The following is a 27,653-nucleotide window of genomic DNA, read 5'->3' on the forward strand; positions in this document are numbered from 1 at the left end:
ACTGAGGGGGAGTTAATGTGGGGGGGACGACTGTCTGGTTTGGGTACCCTTGGCCTTTCTGCTACAGCCATCTGTTGAGAGAGTGTCGAGATGAACCAACTTTGTGTGTGTGTGTGTGTGTGCGTGTGTGTGTGTGTGTGCGTGTGCGCTCACACAGCAGGGGTGGATTGGCAAGATTAGGGGAGTTGGCTACCACACCCCTCCTCCTCCTCCTCCTCGTCCGTCCCCGATGCTCCTCCATCCCGTCTTTTTCAGGGCCTCGACCCTGACGCATGCCACGCGTTTGCGACAATCCCTCACACACACACACACACACACACACACAAACACACAGAAAGAGAGAGAGAGAGAGAGAGAGAGGGGGATCATGGTTGGGTCTAACCTGCCTAATTCTCTCTAATGGCTTCTCTATTCAGGGATTAACTCCCTAAATCCACACACACACACACACACACACGCACACACAGAGGGTCCTCCACACACTGGCCAACAGTATAACCGTCATTTGGTGACACACCGTCACACACACACACACACACACACACACACACACACACACAAAGGAAATGGACAGTAGCTGATCTCTTCGCAGTGATTTGGCGAGGCATCAAATGGCCTGTGGGCTACAATTAAAATGTTTGAGACTCAGGGGACGACTGGAGGGGAGTCAGGGGAGGACGGGGGATAGAAAGAAAGGAGAAGAAAGAGGAGGAGGAGGAGGAGGAGAGAGAGAGAAAGGAGAGAAAAGAGTGTTTTTCTGTTTCCTTTTACGGGCCTTTTTTTCTCGGTTATCTGTGTGTGTTTTATTGGCCAAGTCAGTTTCCCAAATCCAAAGAATTTAGTGTTTTAAATGTCTCTCCAGAGTTGTTAATTATTTAAAAAAAAAAAAAAAAAAAAAACAACCCAGACTGAAACGAGAACACATGCAGGTCTGCTTCTGCTAAATCACCCAAATTCAAACTGTTGTTGCAGTTGATTTATTTCAAATACAGTGTGAAGGAGGAGAGATGCAACCTGGTTTGAAGATGACCTCAAGAGGGGCTGCAGACTGAGAGACACTGACCGTAGTAACCTTTCTGTTGTTTTTTTGTTTTTTTTTTATCTGTTATCTAACCAGGTCGACTCACTGAGATCCAGATCTGTTATTCAAGAGAGACAAAAACGTTGAGAGAAAAGGTTGCATACAGGTCAGTGTCTGGTTCCAGCTGCACACATGATGGGACACACATGACGTAAACAAACAGGAATACTTGCGGAATATGGGAGGTTTTAAAATCTCTGGGGCAAGGAAGTGTGATTTCATAGAGACGCAGAGTCAGAAGTAACTTTAAAGTGTAAAACGGGGGAGATAGATCAGTTTCAGAAGGCAACACTATCTTTCATTATATAGGTTTTACAAATGTGTGTTGGAGGAATTGTAATTGCCACCTGGATTATGTTTATTGACAACATTTGTTCCGGTTCTGAACGTCCTGCGTCACGTTCGTTTGAATATCTCGAGTTTGGACTGTTGCTCAGACTAAATAAAACATTTGATGATGTCACCTCGGGCTCTAGGAAATTTTGACAAGCATTTGTTTTCACAGTTTTCAATATTTTATAGACCAAAACGATGAATCGAATAAATAATCTAACTGACAATGAAAGTAATTGTTAGTTGCAGCCCTTCGCATCTTAATGCTACAGCATGTGCTTCCAACTCTGTGGAAACAGTTTAGGGAAAGAGCCTTTCCAACATGACGATTCTCCCACTTTGGGATGAGCTGGAACACCGACTATGATCCAGACCTTATCACCCACCATCAGCGTCAGACCTCACTAACGCTCTCGTGGCTGAACGGGAGAAAATCCTCACAGCTGGTTTCCAACATCTGCTGGAAAGTCTGAAAACCAGAAGGTTGATTTTGAAGAGAGATGCATGTAATGTTTCTGTGTCCACATACGTTTGGACCGACGTCTTGACCGTTATAAGAGCGTTAACGCGACTTGACGGGGAACGTTCCTCTCCAAAGGAATGTGAAGTCGGCGTTAATCCCACCTGTAGCCCCCGAAACTTCATTCACCCATCCCACCCCCTTTCTCTCAACCCCCTCCTCCTTTCTCCTCTCTCACCTTCACTCTCCCTCCTCCAATCCGACTCTCCTCTCCTCTTATCTCCTTTTATTTCCTCTCCTCCTTGTAGCTCCTATTTAGAAAACCTCCGACTGAGAGCCGCTTCCAGAAGAACTCTCTGGCTACAACTCCTTAGCAGAGAGTTTATGAAAGAAGAAAGTGTGTGAGTCCATGCATGCATGTGTGTGTGTGTGAGTGAGTGTGTGTGTGTGATAGAGGCCCTCTGTTAAACTAACAGAGACCCAGGAGGTCTCTCGGCCCTCTTTTGTCTCTCCTCTCTGTCTCCTGCAGGCATGCATGCAGGGCCGCTGCAGGAACAAAAAGACACATTTCAATGTGACTTCAGAGCTGTTTGTGTGTGTGTGTGTGGGGGGGGGGGGTAAAACTACCCTTACATATACCCCCCCCCCCTCGCCCCCTAGCTACCCCCACAAAGAGAGAGGGAGATTTAATGTGACTTGAGTTTGATGGGGTTACTGGCAAAGACCATTTGAACTCTTGATTTTATAGGAATAACCAACAAAAGAACATTTTGCAGCTGTTTTAACTCCAATATATCGAATAGTCACAACTGAATATAATCAGGAGACACAGTTGCAGACTGACAAACACAGAAAAATATGAGTTCACCCTTTAATGTTTTGATGATCAAACAGTCACCTGATTGAGCACAGGGAGCACAGAGGCTGTAGCTCGGATTCATTCACATTTGGATAAAATGTCATCAACCCGTCTATATCTAAGACCTGTTCTTCTTCTGTCCATCAGTATTTTGTGCTACTGGCAGAAATTCAGAGCATCAAGGTGGGCAACAGAATCACGTGAAAGTTATGTATTTTACCATATATTGATGAAATGGATATTATCCTTCAAGAGTGGTGGATTTTGTCACCTTTCAAGTCCCACAGGGCATCAGGGGTGGAGTGTTTGATACTCAGTTTTGGAAAGAGTGAGAGAGTTTTTTTTTTGAGACACGCCTGTAACAACAGGTCATCTAGTTCGAGCAGTTCCTCATCGCGAGCTGAGCCGTGCCAGACGCTGCAACAGTTTGATGCTATCGTAGCCACAAAACAAAATGTGCTTGAAGTTAGAGTACCTTGGAGGCGAGTCTGAGAAAGGAGATGAGTGAGAGTGCAACAGGAAACCAGGGGTGGGGAGGGAGGGACACAGATATAGAAAGACTTCTCACATGTTTTCAGATCATTGCAGATCTTTCTAGCTGGAATTATCTTGTAAGTACATGTTGTCAGAGAGAGATCAGTTGCATAATTTGTGCACACAATCTGGGGGGGGGGGAAAGAAATGTGCAGCATCTTTGAGATGTTATTTTTTTTTTTTTGGATATGGTTTGGAAAAACAAAACATAACCAACCTCCTCTGACTCCCACACATACACCTCACGCTCAAAGTGTGAGTACATCACATCACGCCACTTCATGTAGTCATCAACAAAGGCTCTTTACTTAATCCCTGTTATGAAACTTACTTCAGTGGAACTTGTGAGTTTGTTTTTTCCAAACGGAGCGTCAAGTATGTGATACACCTGCCCTTCAGGCGGTTTAAATCCTGAGAACAATGTTGCCGGTAATTCACAATAAAAACGCGGAGTGTAGGTATAGTTTGTTGTAACAACGTATCACCATGGCGATCGTTCTCATATCCAGCAGTTGGCTGAGGATAACCCCAATCTGTCACTCGCGACACAGTTTTTTATTTAAATTTGATTATCGGAGCAGCGCAAGTTTATGAATTACTTCCTATTTTATGCACAGATCTCAGCGGCGCCTATGCACGCAAGTCGGATAATTTTCTGCATTCAGGATCATTTAAAGCAACAAATGACGGTCATGAATTAACTTCCATTGGCTCTTCTATTTTGAAACACACCAAACTACACATTAAAACTCACAAGTTTCAGAAAACTTTACTTTAAAAATCAGTGGGTTGTGCATATGAACTCATCGCGTGAGAACCGAAAACACGACCGCCCTTGAAAGCACCATTACTGTCCAGCATTACATTTCTCCCTCAGAGCTACATGTTTATGCAAAATAGTTGAATATGAATGTACAGTAATTTGGTGACTATGTAGGTGTGTGAGATAAATCAGCAACCAGAGCATGTGCTCTTAAAAAAAAAAAAAAGCAGACAACTCTTTTCTTCTTCTTCATCTCTCTCTCTCTCTTTCTCTCTCTCACGCATTCTTTCTCTACATCTCTTGCTCTCTGTTTCTAGTTGTTTTTCAGAGGGAGGAATTGCTTGGTTGCAAAGGATCAACATGTCCGACAGCTGTGGGACAGATCTGCAGCTGTGTGTGTGCGTGCGTGCATGTGTGTGTGTGTGTGTGTGTGTATATGTGTGTGTGTGTGTCGGGGTCGTCCGTTGGCAGGAAGCAGTAGGCAGCGAGTGATGTGGTCAGACCCTCTGTCACCAGAGAGAGAGAGGGAGGGAGGTCCTATGTCTCTCTCTCTCTCTCTTCTTCTTCTTCTCTTCTTCCTGTTGCTTGTTTTCTTTTCCTGATCATCGTTCTTCATTAGAGAAGGAAAAGAACACAAACAGACAGAATCGTTTGGCTCTCCGAAAGACTGATACTGGATGATTGTTTGCGGTGATATCGCTTCAGCTTCACGGTTTTCACATCAGCGAAAAAGAGAAAATGACTTTTATACAAACCAATATCATCTATTTGTCTCCCGGCTCCTGTGTTTTAGTTGTAGAAGTCTTTAGCAGCGTGAAGCTATAAAATTGTTTATTTGGACGGATTCATTCATATTTTTTCAAGTGTTGTCGGCTAAATCTGCCCAGAAACTGGAGAAATCCAGGCGATAAATAACAATAAACTCAACGCTGCATTTCTATTGGCAGCTAGTGTGTTATTGATCAGTTTTACATCCAACAATCAATATGGAATCAATCCAAGCTCATGTACGTCACGTCAAGCTTGACTAATCTGATTCTTAATTAAACCACAGAATCAGCTCCAGATGTCAGTCTTCCTGACTTTGTTGTTTTAAAAAAAGATTTTTTTTGTTTCTTTTTTTTATTTCATATTCTTTGTTTTCTGTTATTATTATTTTGAACGTTTAATTTCTCATTTTTTAAACACACAAATTCATTTTCTGTCGCCGTTTCTCCTCGAAATTTTTATTCTTTTGTACAAGCTTCTGTTCTTTAGGTTTCTGATGTGTTGAGGAAAAAGTTAATGTAAAAAAAAAAAAGCGAGAAAAACGAGGAACAGCGATTTGTGATTTATTTTGTAGGCGAGACATCAAGAGGAAAAAACAAGGGGAGAGAAAAGTGATGGAAAAAAGTGGAGAGAGAGAGAGAGAGAGAGAGAGAGAGAGAGAGGTCAGTGTGGAAAATTATTTTTGTAAATACTGCGTTGTAATCAAAGGCAAGGAGGGGAGAGAGGGGGGGAGATGGGGGGGAGATGGGGGGGGGGGCAGTGAGTAGGAGGTAAATTGAGGGAGTCGGGGGGACAATTAGATGGGAATTTCCAGTGTTAGTGAGCGAGTGAGCTTTTGTTATAACAGAGAAAGAGAGAGAGAGAGAGAGACGTGAGTTTTTCTCATGTGTCCATTGAATTTTAAAATTTTTTTTTGATAATATACTAATGTAAGTTATGATTATTAAAACAGGGGGAGGGACGTATAGGAGCTCTAAAGAGGAAAAAAACAGAGGAGAAAATGAGGAGTTCTATGTAGAAAAAGCTCCTCTCAGACATGCACCTCATTACAACCATTTTACAACGGAAATTTTACCGGTTTGGACCTAAAAATGTTTTAGTAACACTTTCAGCAAAGCACAATTCTGAATTTAATGGCACCACATTAACATAAAGGTTAAACTGCACATCTTAAGAGCACTATAATAGATCCATCACTCAATTATCAGATCTTTATGAATAAAGAAAATAAAATTTGCTGTCCCGAACGAGACCATTTTTATGTCGTTGAGGAGATTCTCGTCATGTCTCATCAATTCTTCATCCTCATTTCCTGTCATCTCACCACTGTTGACTCTCTAATAAAGGCGACAATCATCAGATAAGTCGGATGAAATTATAAATATCCAGGAAAAGTATAGTTAACGAGGGTTAAATGAGAGTATCGGTTTAATGAATTGTCATTACATGCTTGTGCGCTATCAGATAATATAAAACAAGCAGCAGAATTTTATAATAAATTATATTTTTGATATTGATGAGAGGACAGAGAAATGTCTCCTTTCTTTATATTAATAAACTTTTCAACTCACCGCGACCTCTCTTGTACCAGATATCACATGAGCTTTGTGGCTCTTTTGTGTTTGAATAAAGCTGTAAAAGAACATTCATGTAACAGGGCGACACTGTCTAAATGACTGAGAGCCAGTTTATTTCATGTCTTATGGAAGAATAATACAGTACATAAATAAGCACTTGTTGAACATCTTAAAAACATCAGAGAATGTTTAGCTGATTTTGTTCACTGTAGGAAATGTGTGTGTTGTTTTTTTTTTTTCTTACACCCACACACTGTAATCACATTTCTCTTTTTGGTTCTTTTAATAGAAACCACATCACGGTCGTACTGGCCTCCCTGCTCTGGTTACCAGTGAAATATAGTGAATTGATTTGAAGATTCTTTTGTTTTTTAAAAGCTCTTAATGGTTCAGCACCAGTCTGATCTCCGCATATTCTGCACCCGGACTCCCCCATGATCCCTTTGATCAGTTACTATGCTCTTCCTCATCTATCACCACCTTTAAAGCATCACATTTGACTCCTCTTCATTTTTAATATCATGATAAAATAGTTTTAACTTCATATCTCACAGTTATCTGTTTATTTTTGTTTTGTTTTAATCATTTAACTGCGTCTTAAACTTCTCTTTTCCCTCCTCTGTAAACATGAAATACAAAAGATTCAAATTTAAATGATAAAACTTGGCATTAAGTCGTTTTAAAGAGAGAGAAAGTAAAAAGAGAGAGAGAGACAAAGAGAGGGAAATGAGAATAGAGAGAGATAAAATTAAAGAGAGGGTGAGAGACACCGACGATAAGAGAAAGAGAGGCAGAGAGAGAGACTTTAAGTCCTTTAGCGAGAAAGCAACAAGGGCAGACCAGTCCTGCCCCCTAGAGGCAAAGCGTGTGTGTGTGCGTGCATGTGTGCATGCATGAGTGTGTGTGTGTGTGTCTAAGTGCGTTTTCCTGGGGAAGAGAGGGACATCCTGTGACAGTGACTCAACACTTCCCCCCCCAACACACACACACACACACACACACACACAAAAGTTGTTTATACCCTTTTGAAGCTGCTAACAGACATTTCCCATGCGCGCACACACACACACACACACACACACACACACACACACACACACACCATCATCATCACTGAAAGAAAACTTTATTTTTAGGCTGAAAAAGTTTCAGTGTTTTCAATGTGTGTGTGTTTGTGTGTGTGTGTGTGTGTGTGCAGCTCATGGCCTCAGGTGAAAGCGCCTGCTGCTGCTTCCTCGCAAACAAAAGTGTGTGTGTGTGTGTGTGTGTATGAGTGTGTGTGTGTGTGTATGAGTGTGTGTGGGGAAGAAGTAGGGTGGGAGGAGTCAGGAGGAGGGGCTAGGAGTCCAGAGGGCGTAGCCTGGAGAGAGAGAGAGAGAGGGAGCACTCTTTCCAACATAGTGAGAGGCATGTTATTTTGTCAGGCATTCGAGCACAGGACACCGAGTGGATCACACACACACGCACACACACACACGCGCGCACACACATATATACACACATACCAGTGTGGAGTATCAGCGCTCGGAGCGGGACGGACGGACGGAGGGGGAGAACTGCACCTGTCCCACACTCTCTATCTTACACACACACACACACATATATATATATACAGAGAGGCACTGATCAGTCGTCCCTATGTGTGGATGGGACCAAAGTTACTCGGTGAGTACGGATTTACTCGTAACACCTTCTGACTTTTTTTTTATATTTTATATCCAGAGAAAGAAACTTTATTTCAGCTTTTTTTTAAAGTTATATTTGAGCCGTTTTTTTTTTTTTTTTTTTTGGTTTTGTTGTTTTACTTCTCTTAGTTAGAAACGTCTAGATTGTGAGAATTAACAAGCGTTAAGTATAAATCAAACTTTTAAAACATTTATTCTTAATTTACTGACTTTTAAGATCATTTGAAACCAGATTTGTAGCTTTCTTTGGTGTTTGTGTCTGACTGGACGTTTAAAGAAGTTCTGATTTGAGGGTAAAGGAGATTATTTTATTCTTTTAATGTTAGTTGCTGCTGCTGTTTTTTTTTAGCACTTTTTGGATTTAGTGATTGTTTTAACTTCCACTTCTAAGTGGGTTTTTTTTTCTAGTTTGCTCAGCAGCTCAGGCTTTTTTTTTTTGCAGACTTACATGATTTGTTTTGTGAATGAAAACTGTTGAACATGAGTCTCAGTGAAGTGTCCTCATGGATTTAAAAATGAGATAAAAGTCTGATTTGCTATCACGGCTTCTCTCTGATCGGTAATGCAACATCTCACAGAGTTGCATCTTGACTTATGGAAATGTACCTGTGTCTGAAATTCCTGTGAGTGTGTGCAGACTCAGCTTTTATATTTTCAGTTGGTCTAAAAGTGCGAGAGGCGAATTGTTTCTTGGTTCTTGGTTTCACTATTAGTTCTCGATGTTGCAGCTGTTATGCAAAAAAATTAAGCGTTCTGTCGAAAGCTGAGATATTGAGAAACTTTTCCTTAACAAATGAAGTTTTTTTTTTTTTTAAATGTGCTTCATTTAAATGGCAAATAGAGAAGAAACTTGTTGTTCTGCTGCGTCTGATCTCTGTAGGAAGAAGCTCAGCTGCTTATCAGGGAGAAATTATGTGTCTTAGCTGGAAAATTTTCATACTTTTACAATTTAAATAAAGGATTTTGTGGTTTTTGTGAGACTTGAATGTGATTTTAATGTTTAGCTTTGCACCAGTCTGACGGCTTCTGCTGTTAAAGTCAAGATTCAGACTGTTTTTAAAGCAAAAATAGATCAACTTTCTTTAAATTTTAGGGATATTTTAATAAGTTCAAGAGCATGTTCTTGCAAGTTTAGAACAAAAAAAAAGTGTTTTGATGTGCAAAAGCGCAAAACATATCAGATTAACTGTGAACATGAGGTGATGATGAGGCTCTTGACTTTTAAATTGAGCGGTTTTCCCAGTTTGTGCTTCCTGAAAGGCATCTTCATATCCCTTTAAATCAGTCCTTGTCAGTAAGCGGAGGTGGTTTGAGTTCATATCTCTCTCTCTCTTTTTTTTTTTTTGTCAGTTCTTGCTTCTGTTGGAAAGAAAGAAGTCGTTAACTGTGACTGGAGCCAGTTGGATGTGAAATAATTTTCTTTCTTGTGGCTGCAGAAAAAAATGTAGAGAGCTGAGTGTGGTCACTGAGGATCTGCTGCTTTCCGCTTGTCTGCGTGGGACGAGCAGCATGTTTGTCCCTGTGTGGATATCTCTGGCTGTGTGTGTGTGTGTGTGTGTGTGTGTGTGTGTGTGTGTGTGTGGGATTGTCTTGGGTGGGATCACGTTTGAAGTTTTGTTTGCGCTGCTGTGGCCCCCCAAATGGAAAAGTTTTGGCGCTCCCTTCCTCAACACTCACCCCCCTCCTCCTCACTCCTCCACCTCCCTCCTGTCCATTACCAACACACACACACACACACACACACACGCTGGGAGTCGGGATGATTTGCCGGTTCCGCTGCAGTGCCACTCTGCTTCCAATTTTAGCTTCATTCAGACACAGACAGCGTTTCCTTCCTCTGTCTTCAACCCCAGGGAGAGACGGGGAGGAGGAGGAGGGAAATACGGAGGAGAGTTCAAGATTCGAATAATCCGCCCGCCCGCCCGCCCGCCCGCGTCGCGTTGAGCAAACTTTCTCTACAAACTGATAAGTGTCTGAGTTGCACTTTCAATGTTTTCTGTATAAAAATGAGTCAAATATGAAGTTAAATCGTTTCAAGGAGAGAGAGAGAGAGAGAGAGAGAGAGAGAGAGAGAGAGAGAGACACTGACAGAGAACCGGAAAGAGGGAGAGAACAAAAGGAGAAATTAGTCTAAAAGCTGCAGAAATGAGGAAACTCACCATTCATGTTAACCTCACTTGTTTCATGACTTTTTTTTTTTTTAATCTTCAGACGCTGGAGTTCATCATTCAGTACAGTCGATTTGCTGTTTTGTACATTTTATTTAGTTGTATAAAATGTGAACAAAAATGTAAAACTTTGCTTCATTCTTCATATTTGCATAATAGGAAGCGAGCATCACTTTTACATCACCTAATATCAGACACGTGTCGAGTTACTCAATCAGCACCTCTTCATTCGCCTTTGATCACGGCGTCCTTATCTCCGCCTGACTCATTTTAAATCTCACCTTGTGGTTTTTTTTTTTTTTTTTTTTTTTAATAGACATAAAAAGAAAAAAGATAAATAAGAAATCAATCAGTCTGATGCATTTCGGACTTTAGATACGCAAACAGATAACAGTCGGTGTCACGTCTGAGGATGTAAACGGGAGGAGAAGCTTCATATCGAAGGATTTGAATCAAAATCACAAAGAAATAAGAGTAAAACATTTTTACTGTAATGAGGGTGGATGTTTCTCTCAAATAACAGCCGTATTATATTCTTATCACATTAAAGTGAACAATTACTGCAGTAAACGGATGAATGAATGCGGCTTTTATTCCATAATTGTTTCCCAAATTAGTTAATGTTTTCTCTAAATAGTTGACAAGACAAACAGTTTCCTGTCTGTTCCTCAGTGTGTGTGTGTGTGTGTGTGTGTGTGTGTGTGTGTGTGTGTGTGTGTGACAGCAATGTTAGTCAGACGCCCCCCCCCCCCCCCATTGAGTCACCACACATAATAATCACATCTCTTCCCTATCCTCTCCTTCCTCATCCCTTCATCTCTCTGTTTTTTATCTCATTTCTTTTTCTTTCTTTCTTTCTTTCTTTCCGCATTTTATTTCTTATCTCTTTTCCTCCCACATCTCCTTTTTTTTTCCTTACTTTTGTTATTTTGTTATCTTTTTTTTTTCCATTTAATCCACCACGCCTCTCAGTGTCGCCTTACATCTTTCCTTTTTTTTTCTTTCCTCCCTTTCTCCTCGTCTTTTCCTTTTATTTCTTTGCATTTATTGTTTTACCCTTTAACCTTATTTTATTTATTCTGTCTTTTTCTTTCACGTCTTCTTATGTTTTTGCACTTTTCTTTTCTTCATCAGTGTAAATGTTCTAACAAAGCAGATTAAAAGTGTAAAATCTCTCTTTTTTTCTTCCTCTCTGTCGTCCAGGCGACCTCTCATAGCTCGGCCATGTTGACCAGTGAGGGGGCGCACACTATGGAGCAGGACGACACACAACATGGAGTGAAGATGGCCTCCGCCACCACTACCACAACAACAGCCGCCGCCGCCGCCGCATCCGCCGCAGCTGGCGCCAGCTCAGACGGAGCAGAGACCATGACAGACACGGACGTAGACATGGAGATGGAGATGGAGGAGGCGGACATGACGCGCTGGACGGAGGCAGACTTTGAGGAGAAGTGCACGTATATTGTCAAAGACACGGCGTGGGAGGCGGGCCCAGACGGTGACACCATGATGATGACGACGACCAGAGCGGAGGCGTCTCTGCCGAGAAACTTGGCCTTCAAACACCCAGCTGAGAGCAAGGAGGTCAGACTCACACACCCTCCCCCCCCCCCCCCACACACACACACACACACACACACACACACACATTGGCAGACATACAAACTTTCTCTCCAGTCACGATAATATTCTCAGGAAGAGAACGCCAGCAGTATAGACACACACACACCTACACACACACATGAGTCAGATATAGGTCATGTAATGAAGAGGAGGTCGTGTCTCGTCGTAAAACACACATTACAGAGAGGAATGTGTGTGTGTGTGTGTGTGTGAAACGCCTGAAGCAGGATTCACTCACACATACACACACACACTGTAACTGAAGTGTTTACGCTGCATCTTCATTAACGTGCATCCATCCATAAAAACTCATTAATCATCTGAGAATATGATGACGGCTTGATCCTGTGTGTGTGTGTGTGTGTGTGTAAATGTGTGTTTCTTCTATATCATAGTACTCATTATAAACCAGCTGCAGTACCTGATCTTGCTGGCAGGGGGAGCCAACTAACACAACACAGCAAACTGCTTCTGATTGAGTGACAGTTGAAGTTTCAATGTGACTTAATTTTTCGCCCATCTGATACCTCATGATTCAGAGCATCTTGAAACTCCTGAATGTTTCTGTTTGGTTTTTTTTTAAGAGAGTAACCTGTAAATTTATAGCTGATTTACTGGTGATGATAAAATAACTGCTGTCACACAGTTTCGTCAGTTTCTGCTACCGAGCAGGAATAAAAAACCTAATTTACACGTGTCCTCTGTTAATCTTTAAGTAACAAACAAGTGACCTCGTGACCGTTTGACAGACTTAAAAGTATGAATCGAACCGGAGGTGAAAAAGTCAAAATGTCAAAGTGTCAAAGTTTGAAACTGAGGGTGGATAACAGCGAGGTATAGATCTGTGATGCACCGCAACCGAACCGACTCTCTAGTCATGTTAAAGGAGGGCGTTGAGCTTCTGAAAGCTGAAATTTTAGTTGTAAATTTGCATTTCAGGGGACAATTCTGATTTGCATCTTCCTACAGTTTTAGTTATTCGATGAGACGTATCAGTATCATTTAATAATCCCCCGAACACAAATGCAGAAATGGTTAACACCAGGTTAACACACACATCTCATTCTGAAGGCTAAAAACAGATTTACGACGGCTCTGTGTTGTGTTTTGCCAGACAGATCGGATGCGTGACTGCAGGTCAAAAGGTCAAAAACTTTTTGACACCTTGTGACTTTCTCTGTAAACTTAAAAGTGTCGGCGATCACATAGATTTTCTCATCAGCGGCTTATCAACGGGAAACTGTGGAAAGAACCAGAGATGCAAAAAAAAAAAAAGAAGAAGTGTGTTTTGTTTACGAGCTGATACGCTATCAGTTAATATTTATCTGGCCTGAGAGAGAGAGAGGAAGAAGAGAAAGACTGAGGCTCTGATCAAAGAAGATTGCGTTTAAAGGAGGAGAAAGAGAGAGAGAGAGAGAGAGAGGGAGAGCGAGCATTGTAAAAGTCTGTTAATAAGTAAAAAAAAAAGCCTCCTGTTGCACACTCATGTCTGGTCTCATGTAGGGAAAAAAGGGGAAAGGGGGATTTCCTATGTCACCAGGGAACAAGGGGGTTTGGGAAAGATGTCTGTTTGCGTGGGTTATGCATGAAGAAAATGTGTGTGTGCGTCTGTGTTTGTGTGTGTGTGCGCGTGTGCATGTGTGTGCATGTGTGTATGTGTGTGTGGGTGTTTCTCCACCATCCACGACTGGAGCCTGATGTCTTGTCGCCAGATAATCCCTCGCTTTTTCTCTTCCTCCTCTTCTTCTTATTATTCCTCCTCTCCTCCCGTTTTTCTCCCTTTAATCAAATCAGATGAGAAACCAAAAAAAAAAAAAGAAAAAGTGAAACAAAAGAATCTTTTTTTTTCTTTTGAGTATCTGGATGTTTCCCCCCTGAAGCGTCTGAAGTGGCAGCGGTTTTGGTTTGATGTGGCGGCGAGTTGAAATGTGATGAGAGAGAGAGACAGACAGAGAGAGAGAGAGAGAGATTTGAAATAACAGATTTTACAGGTTTTCTTTGTCCACACACACACACACACACACGAACACACACACGAACACACACGAACACACACAAACACACGCTTTCTTTAATGAACTGAAGCATGAAGTCGGTTCATTAATCATCACCTGTTGACAGGTGCTTGATAGTGTGTGTGGCTGCGTGTCTATGTTTATGTATGCAATAAGATTTAATGAGACTTAATGACACGTATCACTGATGGATGTGCACGACAGCGTGAAAACACACACACACACACGCTCCATATCTACGGCAAGCCACTTGGTTTCTTGTGTGTTTTAACACTGAAGATCTTTACCTGTTTGTGTGTAAAATTCTTGCATCTTAACAAGGAAAAATCAGACGTTTTAAGACATAAAAAAAAAAGTGGGTTAATAAGTTGAATTTTGCCATTGTGGATTGATGCTTCCTCATGTCACTTTACATAACATTAATAATAATTAATGAGGGGGTTTGAATAATAAAAGGTTGCGTACAGGAATTGGAGAGCGGTAAAACTGTGCTAGAAGGATGTAAACCACTGTAAAAAACACATCAAAGGAAGAAGGAAGTGAGATTCTCACACTGGTGGCAGTTTTGAGCATGTTTAGACGTTGCAAACAAACACACGCAGTTATTGTCTTAACGCCAGATCATTACTTGTTAAGACACAAAAATTTAGAGCACACAAAGATATATATTACGAACGTCGTCACACACCACTTCAAAGACCTCTTTGCTCTTTTGTCTAAGCTGTGTGTGTGTGTGTGTGTGTGTGTCTTTGCGCAGGTGGTCGGCGTATGCAGCAGGGAGTACATCCCCAAGGGAACCCGCTTCGGTCCCCTGGTGGGCGAGATCTACACAGCCGATAGCGTCCCCAAAGACGCCAACCGCAAGTACTTCTGGAGAGTGAGTACACGGAAAACACAGACATATATATATATACAGACACACACACACACACACGCACGCGCGCGCTTCGTAAGAACCCGGAGAGACCCCTTCCTGTGATGTCACGCACATCTAAAGTCACTCAGTGGAACAGGAAACTGGGCTCTCTGTTTTTCTGTGTGAGAGTTTATATGTGTGTGTGTGTGTGAGAGAGAAAAAGAGAGACGGGGATATGATGTCACCTTCGCACAAAAAACATATTACACTGTGGTTCCTGTAAGTACATACACACACATATACACACACACTGTTTGACAGAACACACTCCATCACTACCCGTAACTGACAGTGAGAGTGCACACACACTCACGAACCACCTGACCACCGCCTACGCAGCGTGCGTGTATGTGTGTGTTCGACTCGCATATGAAAAGAAAGACTCACTATGCGTCTAACCGCAAGCACACAAAAATCAAAAAGGTGTTCCATTCATGCTCATATCTCACTTTCTCACGCACACGCGCACACACACACACACACACACACACACACACACACAGATAGATAGAGAGAGAGTGAAAGAAAGAGACAGAGAGAGAGAGAGAGAGGGGGAGGAGAAGTAGAAAAATGAGTTGCTTCTTCCTTTCTCTTTTCAATATAAAAGAGGATCTCCTCCTCCTCAGCGCTCTGTCTGTTTCTGTCCGTTCGTCCGTCTCGAGGAGATGAAGCTGAGGAGAGAGACATGGTGAGGAATGAGAGGATGAAGGGTTGAGAGAGAGATAGAGAGAGAGAGAGAGAGAGAGCGGGAGAGTTTGACATTTTTGTATTTTATATTTAAACAAGCTGGATTTTCTCTCTCTCTGCTGGGTGGCAGCTTGGGTAAAGTTAGTTAGTTATTTATTTATTTGGTAAATTACATTTAAATTACTGATTACATTAGTTATATCATCAATCATTTAACAGTAAGTCTGTGTATGACTAGTTTAAAGTTTATTACCTAATTGCAAAATTTCATTTTTACTAAATTTATTATTACTTTCCTCCGCATGTGGTTGCTGATTCACTTACATTGTTAGTGAGTTAGTGAGTCAGCAAAGTGACATAAGTGTATTAAAAGGCAGTGAATAAAATTAGGGACAAATACTTTTTTTTTTACATTTTCTACATTTATACCAACTGAATTAATTTAATTGTGTCCTTTTTTTGTAAGAAAGAAAGAAAAAAAGTGAATTAAATACTTCGATTAAATCCTAAATTAACTACTTCTCTCCCCTTCAGATCTATGCCGACGGGGAGTTCCACCACTTCGTCGACGGCCTGGATGAGACCCGTTCTAACTGGATGCGGTACGTGAACCCTGCCCACTCGGAGGCAGAACAGAACCTGGCGGCATGTCAGAATGGCATGGAGATTTACTTCTACACAGTGAAGCCCGTCCCGGCCGGCGCCGAGCTGCTCGTGTGGTATTGCCACGACTTCGCCAGACGCCTCCATTACCCGCCGTCCGGAGAACTGATGATGCAGAAACTCAGTAAGTCCAAATGATTTAATTTTTTTTTTTATACTTTAAAGTTAGGTGAGGACAGAAATGATTTTTTTTTTGGCCTTAAAGGTCAACCACTCTTTGTACAAGAACAGCCGGTTTTTATTAATTATTATTTAAGCTGCTAACTTAAAAAAACTTAAGTGATGTAGGTGTGTCCGTGTGTCTTGAGTGTGTCCTGTCGCCGCTCTTAAAGCCTCTTAAAGCCTTCCTCTCTGAACGTTAGCCTGTCATTATCTTACACACACACACAATACTATACAAACTGACAACCTTTCATCTCTGTCAGTGCCATCGTTGTATTTGTGTGTGTGTTTATGTGTATGTGTGTGTGTGTGTGTGTGTGCCAGTGACAGTGTAATTACACAGACAGGGAAGGGGGGGGGAGGAGGAGGAGGAGGAGGAGGTGGGGGTGGGGGGGGATATGGCCCCTAATGCCACAGTCTTACACACTTAAAGACCCGCTTTTAACATGAAAGCTCGCACATCCACACTCTACACAACCTCACTCAACCTCAATAAAAGAGCCAGAGACACTGTGTGTGTGTGTGTGTGTGTGTGTGTGTGTAGGTGTGTGTGTGTGTGTGTCTTCCATGACCTTTTTATGAGAAAGTAAGCGTCTTATTTTCACTACGCTATATATATTCATCCCCTTACTGTTAATGCTAACCCCAAAACCTAAATGTAAACCTCTAAACATCGTGAATGAGTGAGATTCAAATCACCCTGCGTTCATGACACGGTGACTGCACTTATCCACTTTAGCTGAGCTGATCAAAGGGAGAGCGAGCTAAACGGGAAACAAAGAAAGAGAGAGAGAGAGAGAGAGAGAGAGAGAGAGAAGGAGCTCAGGGGTTTCCAGATTTGACTGCAGGCTAATAGCAGTGTGAAGGTGGCAGAGGAACCAGCAGACCCAGCCTGGGCGACTCCACTGCCCAGGGAGAAATGCGCATGACCTGGGGGGGACAGAGGCAGGAGGAAGCCCAGGCCCTCCCCCCCCCCCCCCCCCCCCTCTCTCTCTCTCTCTCTCTCTCTCTCTCTAAAGCCTGTGTTTGTGTATACAGTATATGTGTTGTCTTTAATTAGCTTCCTCTGTCACTTAGCCCCACAGGCTCCTATTGACCCGCCAGTGACTCGAATACAGATGTTTACCTGCAGCAGGAACAGAGTACGATTTTTGACCGTTGGCGCGGTCCACGAGAGTTTAAGCTCTCTAAAAAAAAAAAAACGAAGTCAGAAATAATCTCATCGGCTGAGTAAAACCAAGAAAACCACAGTTTTTTCTGACTAAGTAACGTTAAACCGAAACCTAGTTAAAAGGGCAAAAGGTGAAGGAAGAGGAAGCTGCTCTGATGAATCCTGGTAGTTGTGCTACTGACTGAAAAAAAAGTGCAAGTCAGTTATTTAAGCTAGCTCGGTAGCCTAGCTGACATTCCAAGTTCAAACTCCTCAGCGTTACGAACGCCGTGGCTAAGAATGAATGTCATTTTCACATTTTGAATATTTCACCTGACACATCTGGGTTGCTGTTACTACGAGTAGCAAAAACATGCACTCAAAGCAAATTCATAAAATATAAAAGATGCTTAATAGTTCTCTGTTTTTGGAGGTTAGCTAGTTAGACAAACGGTAAAAATTTGCATAATTTCCGATAGGCAATAGGTATGAATTGATTTTGTCGATTATTAATGATTCTTTTTCGTTTTAGTTCCATCTTTATAATCCAATTTTAGCTACATTTTTTCATGTTTTGGCTAGCTCAGATTATTTGTGTTCACCCACGCCTCTAGAGCTGCTCCATTTTTATAGAAATGCTTGAATGACTCAACAAAGTGAAGCCAGGTCAATGAATCAATCAAAATCAAAATCTCAGATACTGCTCGTTAGATTCTGCTCAAACTAGAGAAGAAGACATAAATGACTCTTGCGTTTTGGACTTTTTAAAAGTTACACTCTGCGTCCTTAGGGAGGCGCCACAGTTGTCCAAACCGAATGACATCCTGTATTTTATTCCTGAGAAGCGCGACATGTCTCCTGTTGTCGGTTTCTAGCTTTTGCTCTTTAGCTCTTCTGTCGAAGGGTTTCCAGCACAGTCATAGCAAAACCAGACGTGTGTGTTGACATCTGTGTGTGTGTGTGTGTGTGTGTGTGTGTGTGTGTGTGTGTGTGTGCGCCTGTGCATGAGCAGAATGACTGAGCGCGCACCGCTGTCTCACTCCCTCACTTTCTCCTCTCTCTCTCTCTCTCTCTCTCTCTCTCTCTCCTCTCTTGCTTTTTTTTTTTGTCGCCGTCGTTTAGCATTCTTCAAGTGTTAGCACTTGAAAGCACCTGTCAGCCATGTGTGTGTGTGTGTGTGTGTGTGTGTGTGCGTGTGTGTGTGTGTTGTGTTCAAAGACGCTCTGCTCTGCCGACAAAAACACTCTCTCTTCTCAAACACACACACAAACACACACACAGAGAAACACAAATACACACAAAAATCATAAGTGGTACATGCCATCACATCCATTCTTTTCATCTCAAACAGATGCTAGCTCACACATACTGTGCATGTGTTTGTGTGTTTGTGTGTGTGTGTGTGTGTGTGTGTGTGTGTGTGTGTCAGCCATTTGCCTGATATATTTGGCACTTGAAAGGAACAGAAAAAGGTGGAGGAGGGAGCGCTGGAGGTAGAGTTGCACCCCCCCCCCCCCCGTTCCACCTCCTCTCTTGACTACTTGAACTTCCTGGCAGAAGGGCCGTGCTGACAGATTGATATCTCCAAGATGGCTGCCCTGTTTGTTTTCTGGAAGAGGGAAGGAGGGAGGAGGAAGAGGAGGAGGAGGAGGAGGAAGGCTAACTGATAACCTCAATGTTTACTTACTGCCGCTATACTACCAATGCAAGGGTCACCGACTATGTGTGTGTGCGTGTGTGAGGGGGGGAAATTGGGGGGGGGGGATTTCACAAGTGCTGGCACTCAGGATTAACTTTGACAACCTCCATCTCTCTCACACACACTTACTTACTCTCATACACACACACACACACACACACACGCTCCCCTCTGTGCGACCTCATGGTAAAAAGTCGACTGGGCAGTAAATGAGCTTATAGATAATAGACGGCGGCGTTTTAAGGGCCCGACTTTGGCCATTTAACAGCCGAGATGTGCCGCAAGCTGACATGCCGGGGCTTTTAGAGTCTGTGTGTGTGAGCTCTCCTCCTAATCCACTCTTTCATCATGCAGACGACACAGTAGATGTTAGCGACTGAAGAGGAAGCTCTCTAATTTAACCTTTGGCCTGGAAACAATAGCGAATGGCCAGGGAAAAATCAGGAGAGTAGGAGCTTGATCAAAAGTGTGTGTGTGTGTGAGTGTGTGTGTGTTCTGCAAAAAGTGGGAGAGTCAACAAATCAGACAGAGGCCTCTGTGTGCAGGCGCCTCTGTGTGTGTACCTTGTCACAAGGTGTGTGTGTGTGTGTGTGTGTGTGTGTGTGGAGGGCAGGTGGAGGCCAAGCTTTTTTGGAGAATATCTTTAGCAGGAAACCTTCCATCAGCCCCGTGTGTGTGTGTGTGTGTGTGTGTGTCTGCCATCATTTTGATTTTTATCTTTATTATAGAAACACACACACACACACATACACACACACACATACCACACACACACACACACACACACAAAGTTGCCCGAAGGCAGCTGTCACGCCTCACTTCCTGTCTTTTGCCCCTGTCCTCTCCCCTCACGCTCGTTCGTCAAATCTGTCACCTTAATTGGCCCGCTGAGTTACTAATGGTGTTCCTTTACCCTGCGACACACACACACACACACATACACACACACACTCACACACATATAAACACACCTCTGCTGAAGAGAACTGAATCACGAAGGTTTATCTCTGCTGTTAGTTTCGGTTCGTAAAGGAATTTGAGTATGTTGTTAAATAGACATCATGACTACTATTTTATTACTATTTTTATTAATTAATGAGCCCCACGTGGTACCAAGTGGACTATATCTTGCTCAGGTAAACTCCCTCTGACACCTCTCTCTTTGTCTCTACAGAGCAGTCTCTCTTGGAGGTCAAGCAACAGCAGGTGAGCAGTGAGGAGCATGTGGTCGAAGCCTCCAGCCCATCCCCCGTCTCAGTGACCCCTACCCCGCCCAAGAGGGAACATAGTGTCCTTTCCATTCTGCGGGGCACCAACAGCACCTCTTCTTCCTCGTCAACCAAGCGGGAGCCCAGTCGGCCGCTTCCCACGCGCCCGCGTTGCGCCGACAGCCCCGATCGCCCTTTGTACCCCCGTGCCCTCTACCCGGCTATCAGGACCCACCCTCACATCCCTGAAGACTTCCTTAGCCACAAACCCGGCCAGCTCGGTTACCCTCGTTCCCCTGGCAACCAGTCCTCAGCTACGCCCAGCCCGTCGGCGAGGAGCAGCCCAGACAGCAGCCCTCAGGGGAGCCCCTCGGTTCCAGCGCCATCACCAGCATCTTTCTACCCCACGGGACTGGGTTCCTACCCTGCTTACTCTCCACCATCCGCACCCCTCTCATCACCCTTCTACCCTCCAGGAGCCCCTTACTCGCGCTACCTCCTGCCTCATCATTACCCTCTGCCTGGCGGTGGCGTCCCCGCCGTGGGAGGGATCTTTCCCCGGATGTACCCTCTCTACAGCAGCCTCCTGCCACCTCACATGCCCCTCCTGCCATCTGACACAGCAGGGTTGCGATTCCTGATGCCTGACGCCGCCCCTGCCCACAGAGACTTCCTCTTTCCTGGGCCCACCAGTGCCTTCTCAGCTGCCACCTCTCTGAAGGACAAAGCAGGGCCTCACCACCCTTATCCCGGGCACCCTCACCCACACGGATCGGCCCACGCCCCTTCCAGCGGATCCCCAACAGCAGGCACGGCACCTCCCAGTGAGCGGGTGCCCACCAAGCCTACCTCAGCTCTGCTGGGCAACAGCAGCGAGCATCACCAGGACGAGGAGGCCATCAACCTGACGAAGGTGAAGCGCGGTGTGGGCTCAGCTGGCTACAAGGCGTTGCCTTACCCGCTGAAGAAGCAGAACGGCAAAATCAAGTATGAGTGCAACGTATGCAGCAAGACCTTTGGACAGCTGTCGAACCTGAAGGTGAGGCTCCAGATGCCAGCGAGTTGTTCCGTGTTTGGCTTTCAGTGTTATGCCTGCTCGTCTGATTTATTGCCTTATTTATCATTCCGTTCCTTTGTACTGTGAGGATGTCAGTGTAATTAGTAGGCAGCAGAGCAGGTTTACAGCACTTTAAATAGCAAGGAGTGTCACAAAAGGCTTCACGGAAAACACATTACATGGGAAAAAACCAAATTGACAAGCTCCCCTTTTATTTTCCCGTTAAGATCATCGAATTAATGTTTCCTTACCATCCCAAGACTCACAAAATCTGAATATGACTAAGCAGATTTTTTTCTTTCCTCTTTTCTTCCTATATGCAGGTTCATCTACGTGTCCACAGTGGAGAGAGACCCTTCAAATGTCAGACTTGTAACAAAGGCTTCACCCAGCTGGCTCACCTGCAGAAACACTACCTGGTCCACACTGGGGAGAAGCCACATGAATGCCAGGTGAGACCAATGCGGAAGATGTTTTATTTCCTCAGACAGATTAATTAAACGCAGATGTGAGAGGGTTAGTTGGTGGGTTGCTATAAACTGCTGACATCATTTCTTTTATTTTCGCTTCTCCTCTCAGGTTTGTCACAAGCGTTTCAGCAGCACCAGCAACCTGAAAACTCACCTGCGTCTCCATTCGGGGGAGAAGCCCTACCACTGCAAACTCTGCCCAGCCAAGTTCACCCAGTTCGTCCACCTCAAGTTGCACAAGCGGCTGCACTCCCGCGAGCGTCCACACAAATGCTCCCAATGCCACCGCCACTACATCCATCTGTGCAGCTTGCGGCTTCACCTGAAGGGCTACTGCCTGGCAGCTAACTCCAGCCCCGGCACCTCAGCCGTCTCCAGTCAAGCCGCCTTGGAAGAGATGCAACGCGCCAACGAGGAGATTGAGCGCTTCGACGTCAGCGAGCATGCCGAGCGGCTGGAGCAGCTGCAGGGAGGTGTGGAGGTAGAGGCCATGTTGGAGAAGCAGGTCCTGGGGATGCTGTGGAGGGATACCGACCTCGAGTCCTCTCACTTTCATCCCCACCACAAAAGCAGCGCCGTGTCCGCGGGTTACGGTGTATACGAGTCCCCGAACGAGACGTCGGTCATCAAGATGCGGCGCAGCAGTCCCGTTACACCACTTCCTGCCAACGTCACTGTCAAGCAGGAGTCAGAGGATCACGCTTAAGATACCTTTGACCCTCCCCAAAGGACATAAAGTCAGACTGCATGACTCAAGACGGACTGGGTTGCCAGGAGCAACAGCTGTAAATAAATAATTCTCTACCTGGTCGTCATCAGGAGGGACATCATGACCACACCAGGTTTTTCAACCTATCAGGGACTCGCGTACTCAGGGCTACAAGAGACACTGTCCCATGACTACTTTCATTTAATATACTTATAGACAATCATCTATCCAGGACTTACCTTCAGTGTAATTAATATTATGCTATTATCGTTGTTGTATTATTTGGTCTCTATTTTCAAATGTTTTTTTTTTGATCAATTAGTTGTTATATAACCTCCTTAATTTATTATACTTTTTATTTGTTGTCTTCAAAAGCAATAAGTGGAAGGGATGGTTACACTGACGGGGTGAAATCAATATAAAAGACTATTTTTTTTCTGTTGATATTTTTGTTTTTTCTCTGTGGCCATTTCTCTGTAGATAGTCACTCTCTCTATGCCTGTTATCCGTCCTGTGACCTCTGACCCATCGAACCAGGGGTGTCCTCTACTCTTCAGGGTTTTATCTATTTAAATTTTTAAAAACAATCTACCAGGTTAAAAAAAAAAAAAAAAAAAAAAAAAAAAAAAAGGGGGGTTGAAAACCTTGCCAAATTACGGCACATAAATTTGTTAATTTAGCGAGAAGAGCTTTATTTCAACCCTGCTTGTTCGCTTCCCTAAAGTATGTCTGTGTCCTTTTTCTGATGCCTACTTAATTTAAATGAAACAAAAAAAAGGGCATTTTTTTTTCTTTTTTTGTATATTTTTCACAACGGTTACCTCAGTGTGCATGTGACAACATGAGTGTGTGTTTAAGTGTGTGTGTTTTAAAAGGGACAGCTGAAGGTGGGAGCTTTCTATTTATTTGCTTTTTTTTTTTGCTACTTGAAGAAGAAGAAGAAACCAAACTGAACTGGAGTGCAGCTCTTCACGTGGTCCAAAAGGAGCAGTGGCGGCGGAAGCGGCGGCAGCAGAAGCGGCAGCAAATGCTCCGTCTGCTCAACATGTAGCACATAAGGGACTCGGGAGGCTAGCGAGCCGCCTCCCACTCGTTCCTCCTCTTGTTTTTTTTTGTTTTTTTTGTTTTGTTTTTTTTTACTACACTGTTAAACACCCAACAGGGAAGTAAACATCCTCAGATGTAGGGATTCACACTTGACGCTAGTAACCAAAGTTCACTTGGCTTAATTTCAAACGCACACCGAAAAAAAACAAAAAAAAAAAAACACAAAAAAGGAAAAATTGAAACAAGGGAAGAAGGACTTGAGGAATCAAAATGCTGAAGAAGGGAAGATGTAGTGTGTATATGATGAAGTGTTGGCTCTTTAGCTGTGGTCTCTCGTTTTGTAGATGTTTTTTTTTTTGTTTTTGTTTTGTTGTTGTTATTGTTGTTTGTTAATATTTTGGTTGAGAAACAAAAGCCCCCTCCCCTTTCTTTAACCCGTCCGCCATCTTGTTAATGAACTGGCATACACCAAAGCACCTCGGCCTTCTTCTTTTATGCACTGGCCCCCCTCCTCCTCCTCCTCCTCCTCCTCCTCCTCCTCCTCCTCCTCCTACTTTATAACTTCAGTGCCGATGCTTGCACCATTTACAATGTGTTCAATGTTACTTAAACCGGTAATAATGGCATTAAGACTCGACTTAATGTTACCATAGCAACCTGTGATTTTTTTTTTCTGCAGCAGTTGTGCATCAACGATCTGAACTCTGTACTCTGATTGGTTATCTTTCTCTCTCTCTCTCTCTTACTAATGTTCGACCAAAGCATCTCTTTCTCTCTGATCAGAGCTTTAACTCCACAAGAGAATCCCCCTAAAGAACTGTCTCTGTTTACATTCTGGTTTACATAGTTATTTATGTGCAAAATTGTCAAAAAGTGTAAATTATGATATAAATGTTCACTGCTTTAATCTAAACTCCTGCGACTCTGTGTTTGATTCTTTTTCACCAGTGTTTTGGTATAAGTGCACAAACATTCTGACCAAACTTGAGCAATTATATTTATCTTTATTTATGACTATTTATGTATTCATTCATCTATTATCATTTTACCAACAACTTAGTGTAGAGCAATATATGCTAGACCTGCATCTGCTGCTATCATCTTAAATTGTATTTTTATTTTTTGCTGAGCAGACCGCTCAATTACAGTCAGTTTTGGAAACTCTCAAGAATGTCACCAGGCTTCAACACATTTTAAGTAAACTTGAACATAACAAAAAGTTTCAGGAATAAATGCTAGAATTACTTAAATTTAGTTTGCTGTGAAGTTAGCAAACAGCTAGCTAGCAATACTGCAGTAACTGTATCCACCAGGACATTAGCCTCACAGCCACGAGCCGTTTTACAACTCTATATATTTTATATTGTTAATAATATTCATATTTATTAATATATAAAATGACTTTAAATCCATTTTTCTTCCAATAACTTTTTAAAAATTGGATGTAGTGTCTCCACACAAGTTTACTTTTATAGCACCTCTCCAGACATAAAATACAGATAAAATCAGGGTGATAAAATAAAATTAAATGAAATGAAATGAAATGAAATGAAATGAAATTAAATTAAATAAGATAAAATAAAGTAAAATAAAATAAAATAAAATGAAATGAAATAAAATAAAATAAAATAAAATAAAATAAAATAAAATAAAATAAAATAAAATAAAATAAAGAAAAATAAAATAAAGTAAAATAAAATAAAATAAAGTAAAATAAAATAAAATAAAGTAAAGTAAAGTAAAGTAAAGTAAAGTAAAGTAAAATAAAATACAACTAAACAAGCCAGTAGAGATCTTAGTGTCCATGAGACCTTTCGGGGGTCTTGGTCAAAGGTTTTGCAGCATCAATCTAGACCACTTAACTCCACAATCTGGACCATAATCCAGGGGTGTCTAGCTAGGTCAAGTAAAAACAGAGTCACAATATAGTCCAGATGAGATTAAAGTTTGAATAAATGTGATACATGAATGTCCCTCAGTTGGAAAAACCAGGAATGTACAGTATATTTAAAATACAATGGCAATGTGTAAATATATAAAAAATATATATATGATTATAGTCTGTAAAACTAATTAAAAAAAAACTTAAGTAAAGTAAACTGTTGATCTTGTGAAGGCAGGACACTTTTATCTGATTTCAACCTGACAAGAGGCCTAATCAGCCAGAATATTTGACAATAACATCTGTATGGAGTTATCGCTACTTCCATCCAAGGGTGAAAACAGTGAATGATCTTTTAACAATGCGGCTTTAAATATATTACGTAAACTAAAAGAAAAGAGACAGCTGATAAAACTGACAAAACAATGGAGACAAACAACACAAGCACTTCTTCAACTTTGTCTGGAAATGTAAAGCAGACAAACCAGTTCAGACAACAAAAAAAAAAAAAAAATACACTGGCAGAGATTCAGAGCAGTCATCTTAACTTCCATCATCGACTGCATATTCCGACTTTTTACCGCTGAGCCTGCAGTAAACCGGGCTCTTTGGTGGAGAGTCGTGAATCTTTATGCCCGTTTCCGTGCAATGTCAAAGCTTTAAGAGAGGAGCAGGAAATGGGAACACAGCTCCCCTTGCCCTGTGGGCTGCAGTAACTGTTGTCTGTCTTTTATCCTGCATGCAGGAGACATGCAGCCATCGTGACTCATTTTAGAGCCTTGCAGAGTCCTCAACCCTTCAGTCTCAGCAGACTATGGACCTTCAGCATCTGATCTGAGTCAGACCAGGTCATTCATGCCAGAGAGAAAAAAAAAAAAAAAAAAAAAAAAAGCACTAAGGAGAGATGAGAAAAATAAGGGCACACAAAACTGTAGCTATACATAATAAATCTGATTGAAACTGAGATTGGTATTTGTTTTGACTTGTGTAGTTACTTGGTCAAAATCACCAACGAAGAAGAAATTAAAAAGTTGTTTGGGTGGCGCTAAGACTAGTTTACTGTTAGGTTGGCGTCAGCCGTCGCTTACAGTAGCCAGATCTTTGATCTTGCTACATTTGCTAATCTATGATTCACTTCACAACACAGAATAACCTCGCAGAGGATGCAGGCCTACCAGTTGCTGCTGCGTGAGGTTTCGACAGTCATTCACCATCAGCACATCTGGACTCATGACTGAGAGACAGCTAATGCTAGCTTAGACCCCCCCACCCCCCACCCCCCCCCCCCACACACACACACAGAATACGCACAATACAGGAGCAAAACAACAATGACTGTACAGGCGTGGACAGTGACTCGGCAGAAAAGTCTAGTGAGAATCAGCATTAATGTTAATATGCTGCAGAGTTTTGAGTGGGAGGTTTTTTTTTTATTTGGTGTAAAAGGACAGATGGTTTATGACTGATAGCTAACTCTATGTGGGGGGAAAAAAATATCTCGTTCTCCTAGTCGGTATTGCGCAACATGAAGATGACAGCATGTCAAACAAATTCTGAGAGGCTTTGATATTACTACAAATATGTCCAAAAATAGTTTTATCCTCTTTTGTCAAACTGAAAACCACACACAATAGCTGTACTATCATTATGGTCTGTATTTCCTTATATAAAAATGAGGAGAATTCAAATTTAACTTCTTCTTGCATCCATCAGCATATTAATAGCATAATATATTTAATAAATATTACAGAATATCTATGTGAATCATGTGGATTTTGGATTTCGGTTAGATTTAATTAGGGAAAAAAATTAATTAGAACTTTAAAATTGTATAAGGTGTGTTTAAGGTCAATTCAGAAATTTTTAAGTCCGAAGATTTAAGTCAAATTTGGTGGATTGACAACTGATTTCTTCTGAGTGTAACTTTACAGCTGCCAGCTCTTACAAATTGACATTTGGCAAAGAGGAAGTGGTAATACACATTCAACCTCCATGTTATTAAGGATCTCGTAGTGAGTAAAGAGTTACTGTATGAGAGAGCAGTATCGATCCGTTACCTCATCACCCAACCAAAAACACTCGATGCGCCCCCACCCTTTGACTCAGCATCTTTCACTTTTGCACACTGCGTCGC

The 27,653-nt window shown here is 42.4% G+C and overlaps 1 protein-coding gene across 2 annotated transcripts in view; it reads left to right on the top strand.

Annotated features, from left to right (window-relative positions):
* prdm1a (PR domain containing 1a, with ZNF domain) overlaps window positions 1–24,550 on the top strand; it is a 49,990-nt gene extending 25,440 nt beyond the window's left edge. Inside the window, exons 2-8 of one of the 2 annotated variants that reach the window (XM_044359926.1) lie at window positions 1,118–1,187; window positions 11,432–11,815; window positions 14,627–14,746; window positions 16,007–16,259; window positions 20,321–21,393; window positions 21,735–21,863; window positions 21,991–24,550. In XM_044359926.1, the coding sequence (XP_044215861.1) occupies window positions 11,453–11,815; window positions 14,627–14,746; window positions 16,007–16,259; window positions 20,321–21,393; window positions 21,735–21,863; window positions 21,991–22,587 (2,535 nt within the window). In that variant the 5' untranslated portion in view covers window positions 1,118–1,187; window positions 11,432–11,452 and the 3' untranslated portion in view covers window positions 22,588–24,550. Of the gene's footprint in view, window positions 1–1,117; window positions 1,188–7,713; window positions 8,041–11,431; window positions 11,816–14,626; window positions 14,747–16,006; window positions 16,260–20,320; window positions 21,394–21,734; window positions 21,864–21,990 lie in introns of those variants that run through there. The other variant, XM_044359925.1, reaches the window with a different exon arrangement.
* Window positions 24,551–27,653: the final 3,103 nt, after the last annotated feature.

This window comes from Thunnus albacares, chromosome 8 (genome assembly GCF_914725855.1).
Source record: "Thunnus albacares chromosome 8, fThuAlb1.1, whole genome shotgun sequence".
Classification (NCBI taxonomy): Eukaryota; Metazoa; Chordata; class Actinopteri; order Scombriformes; family Scombridae; genus Thunnus; species Thunnus albacares.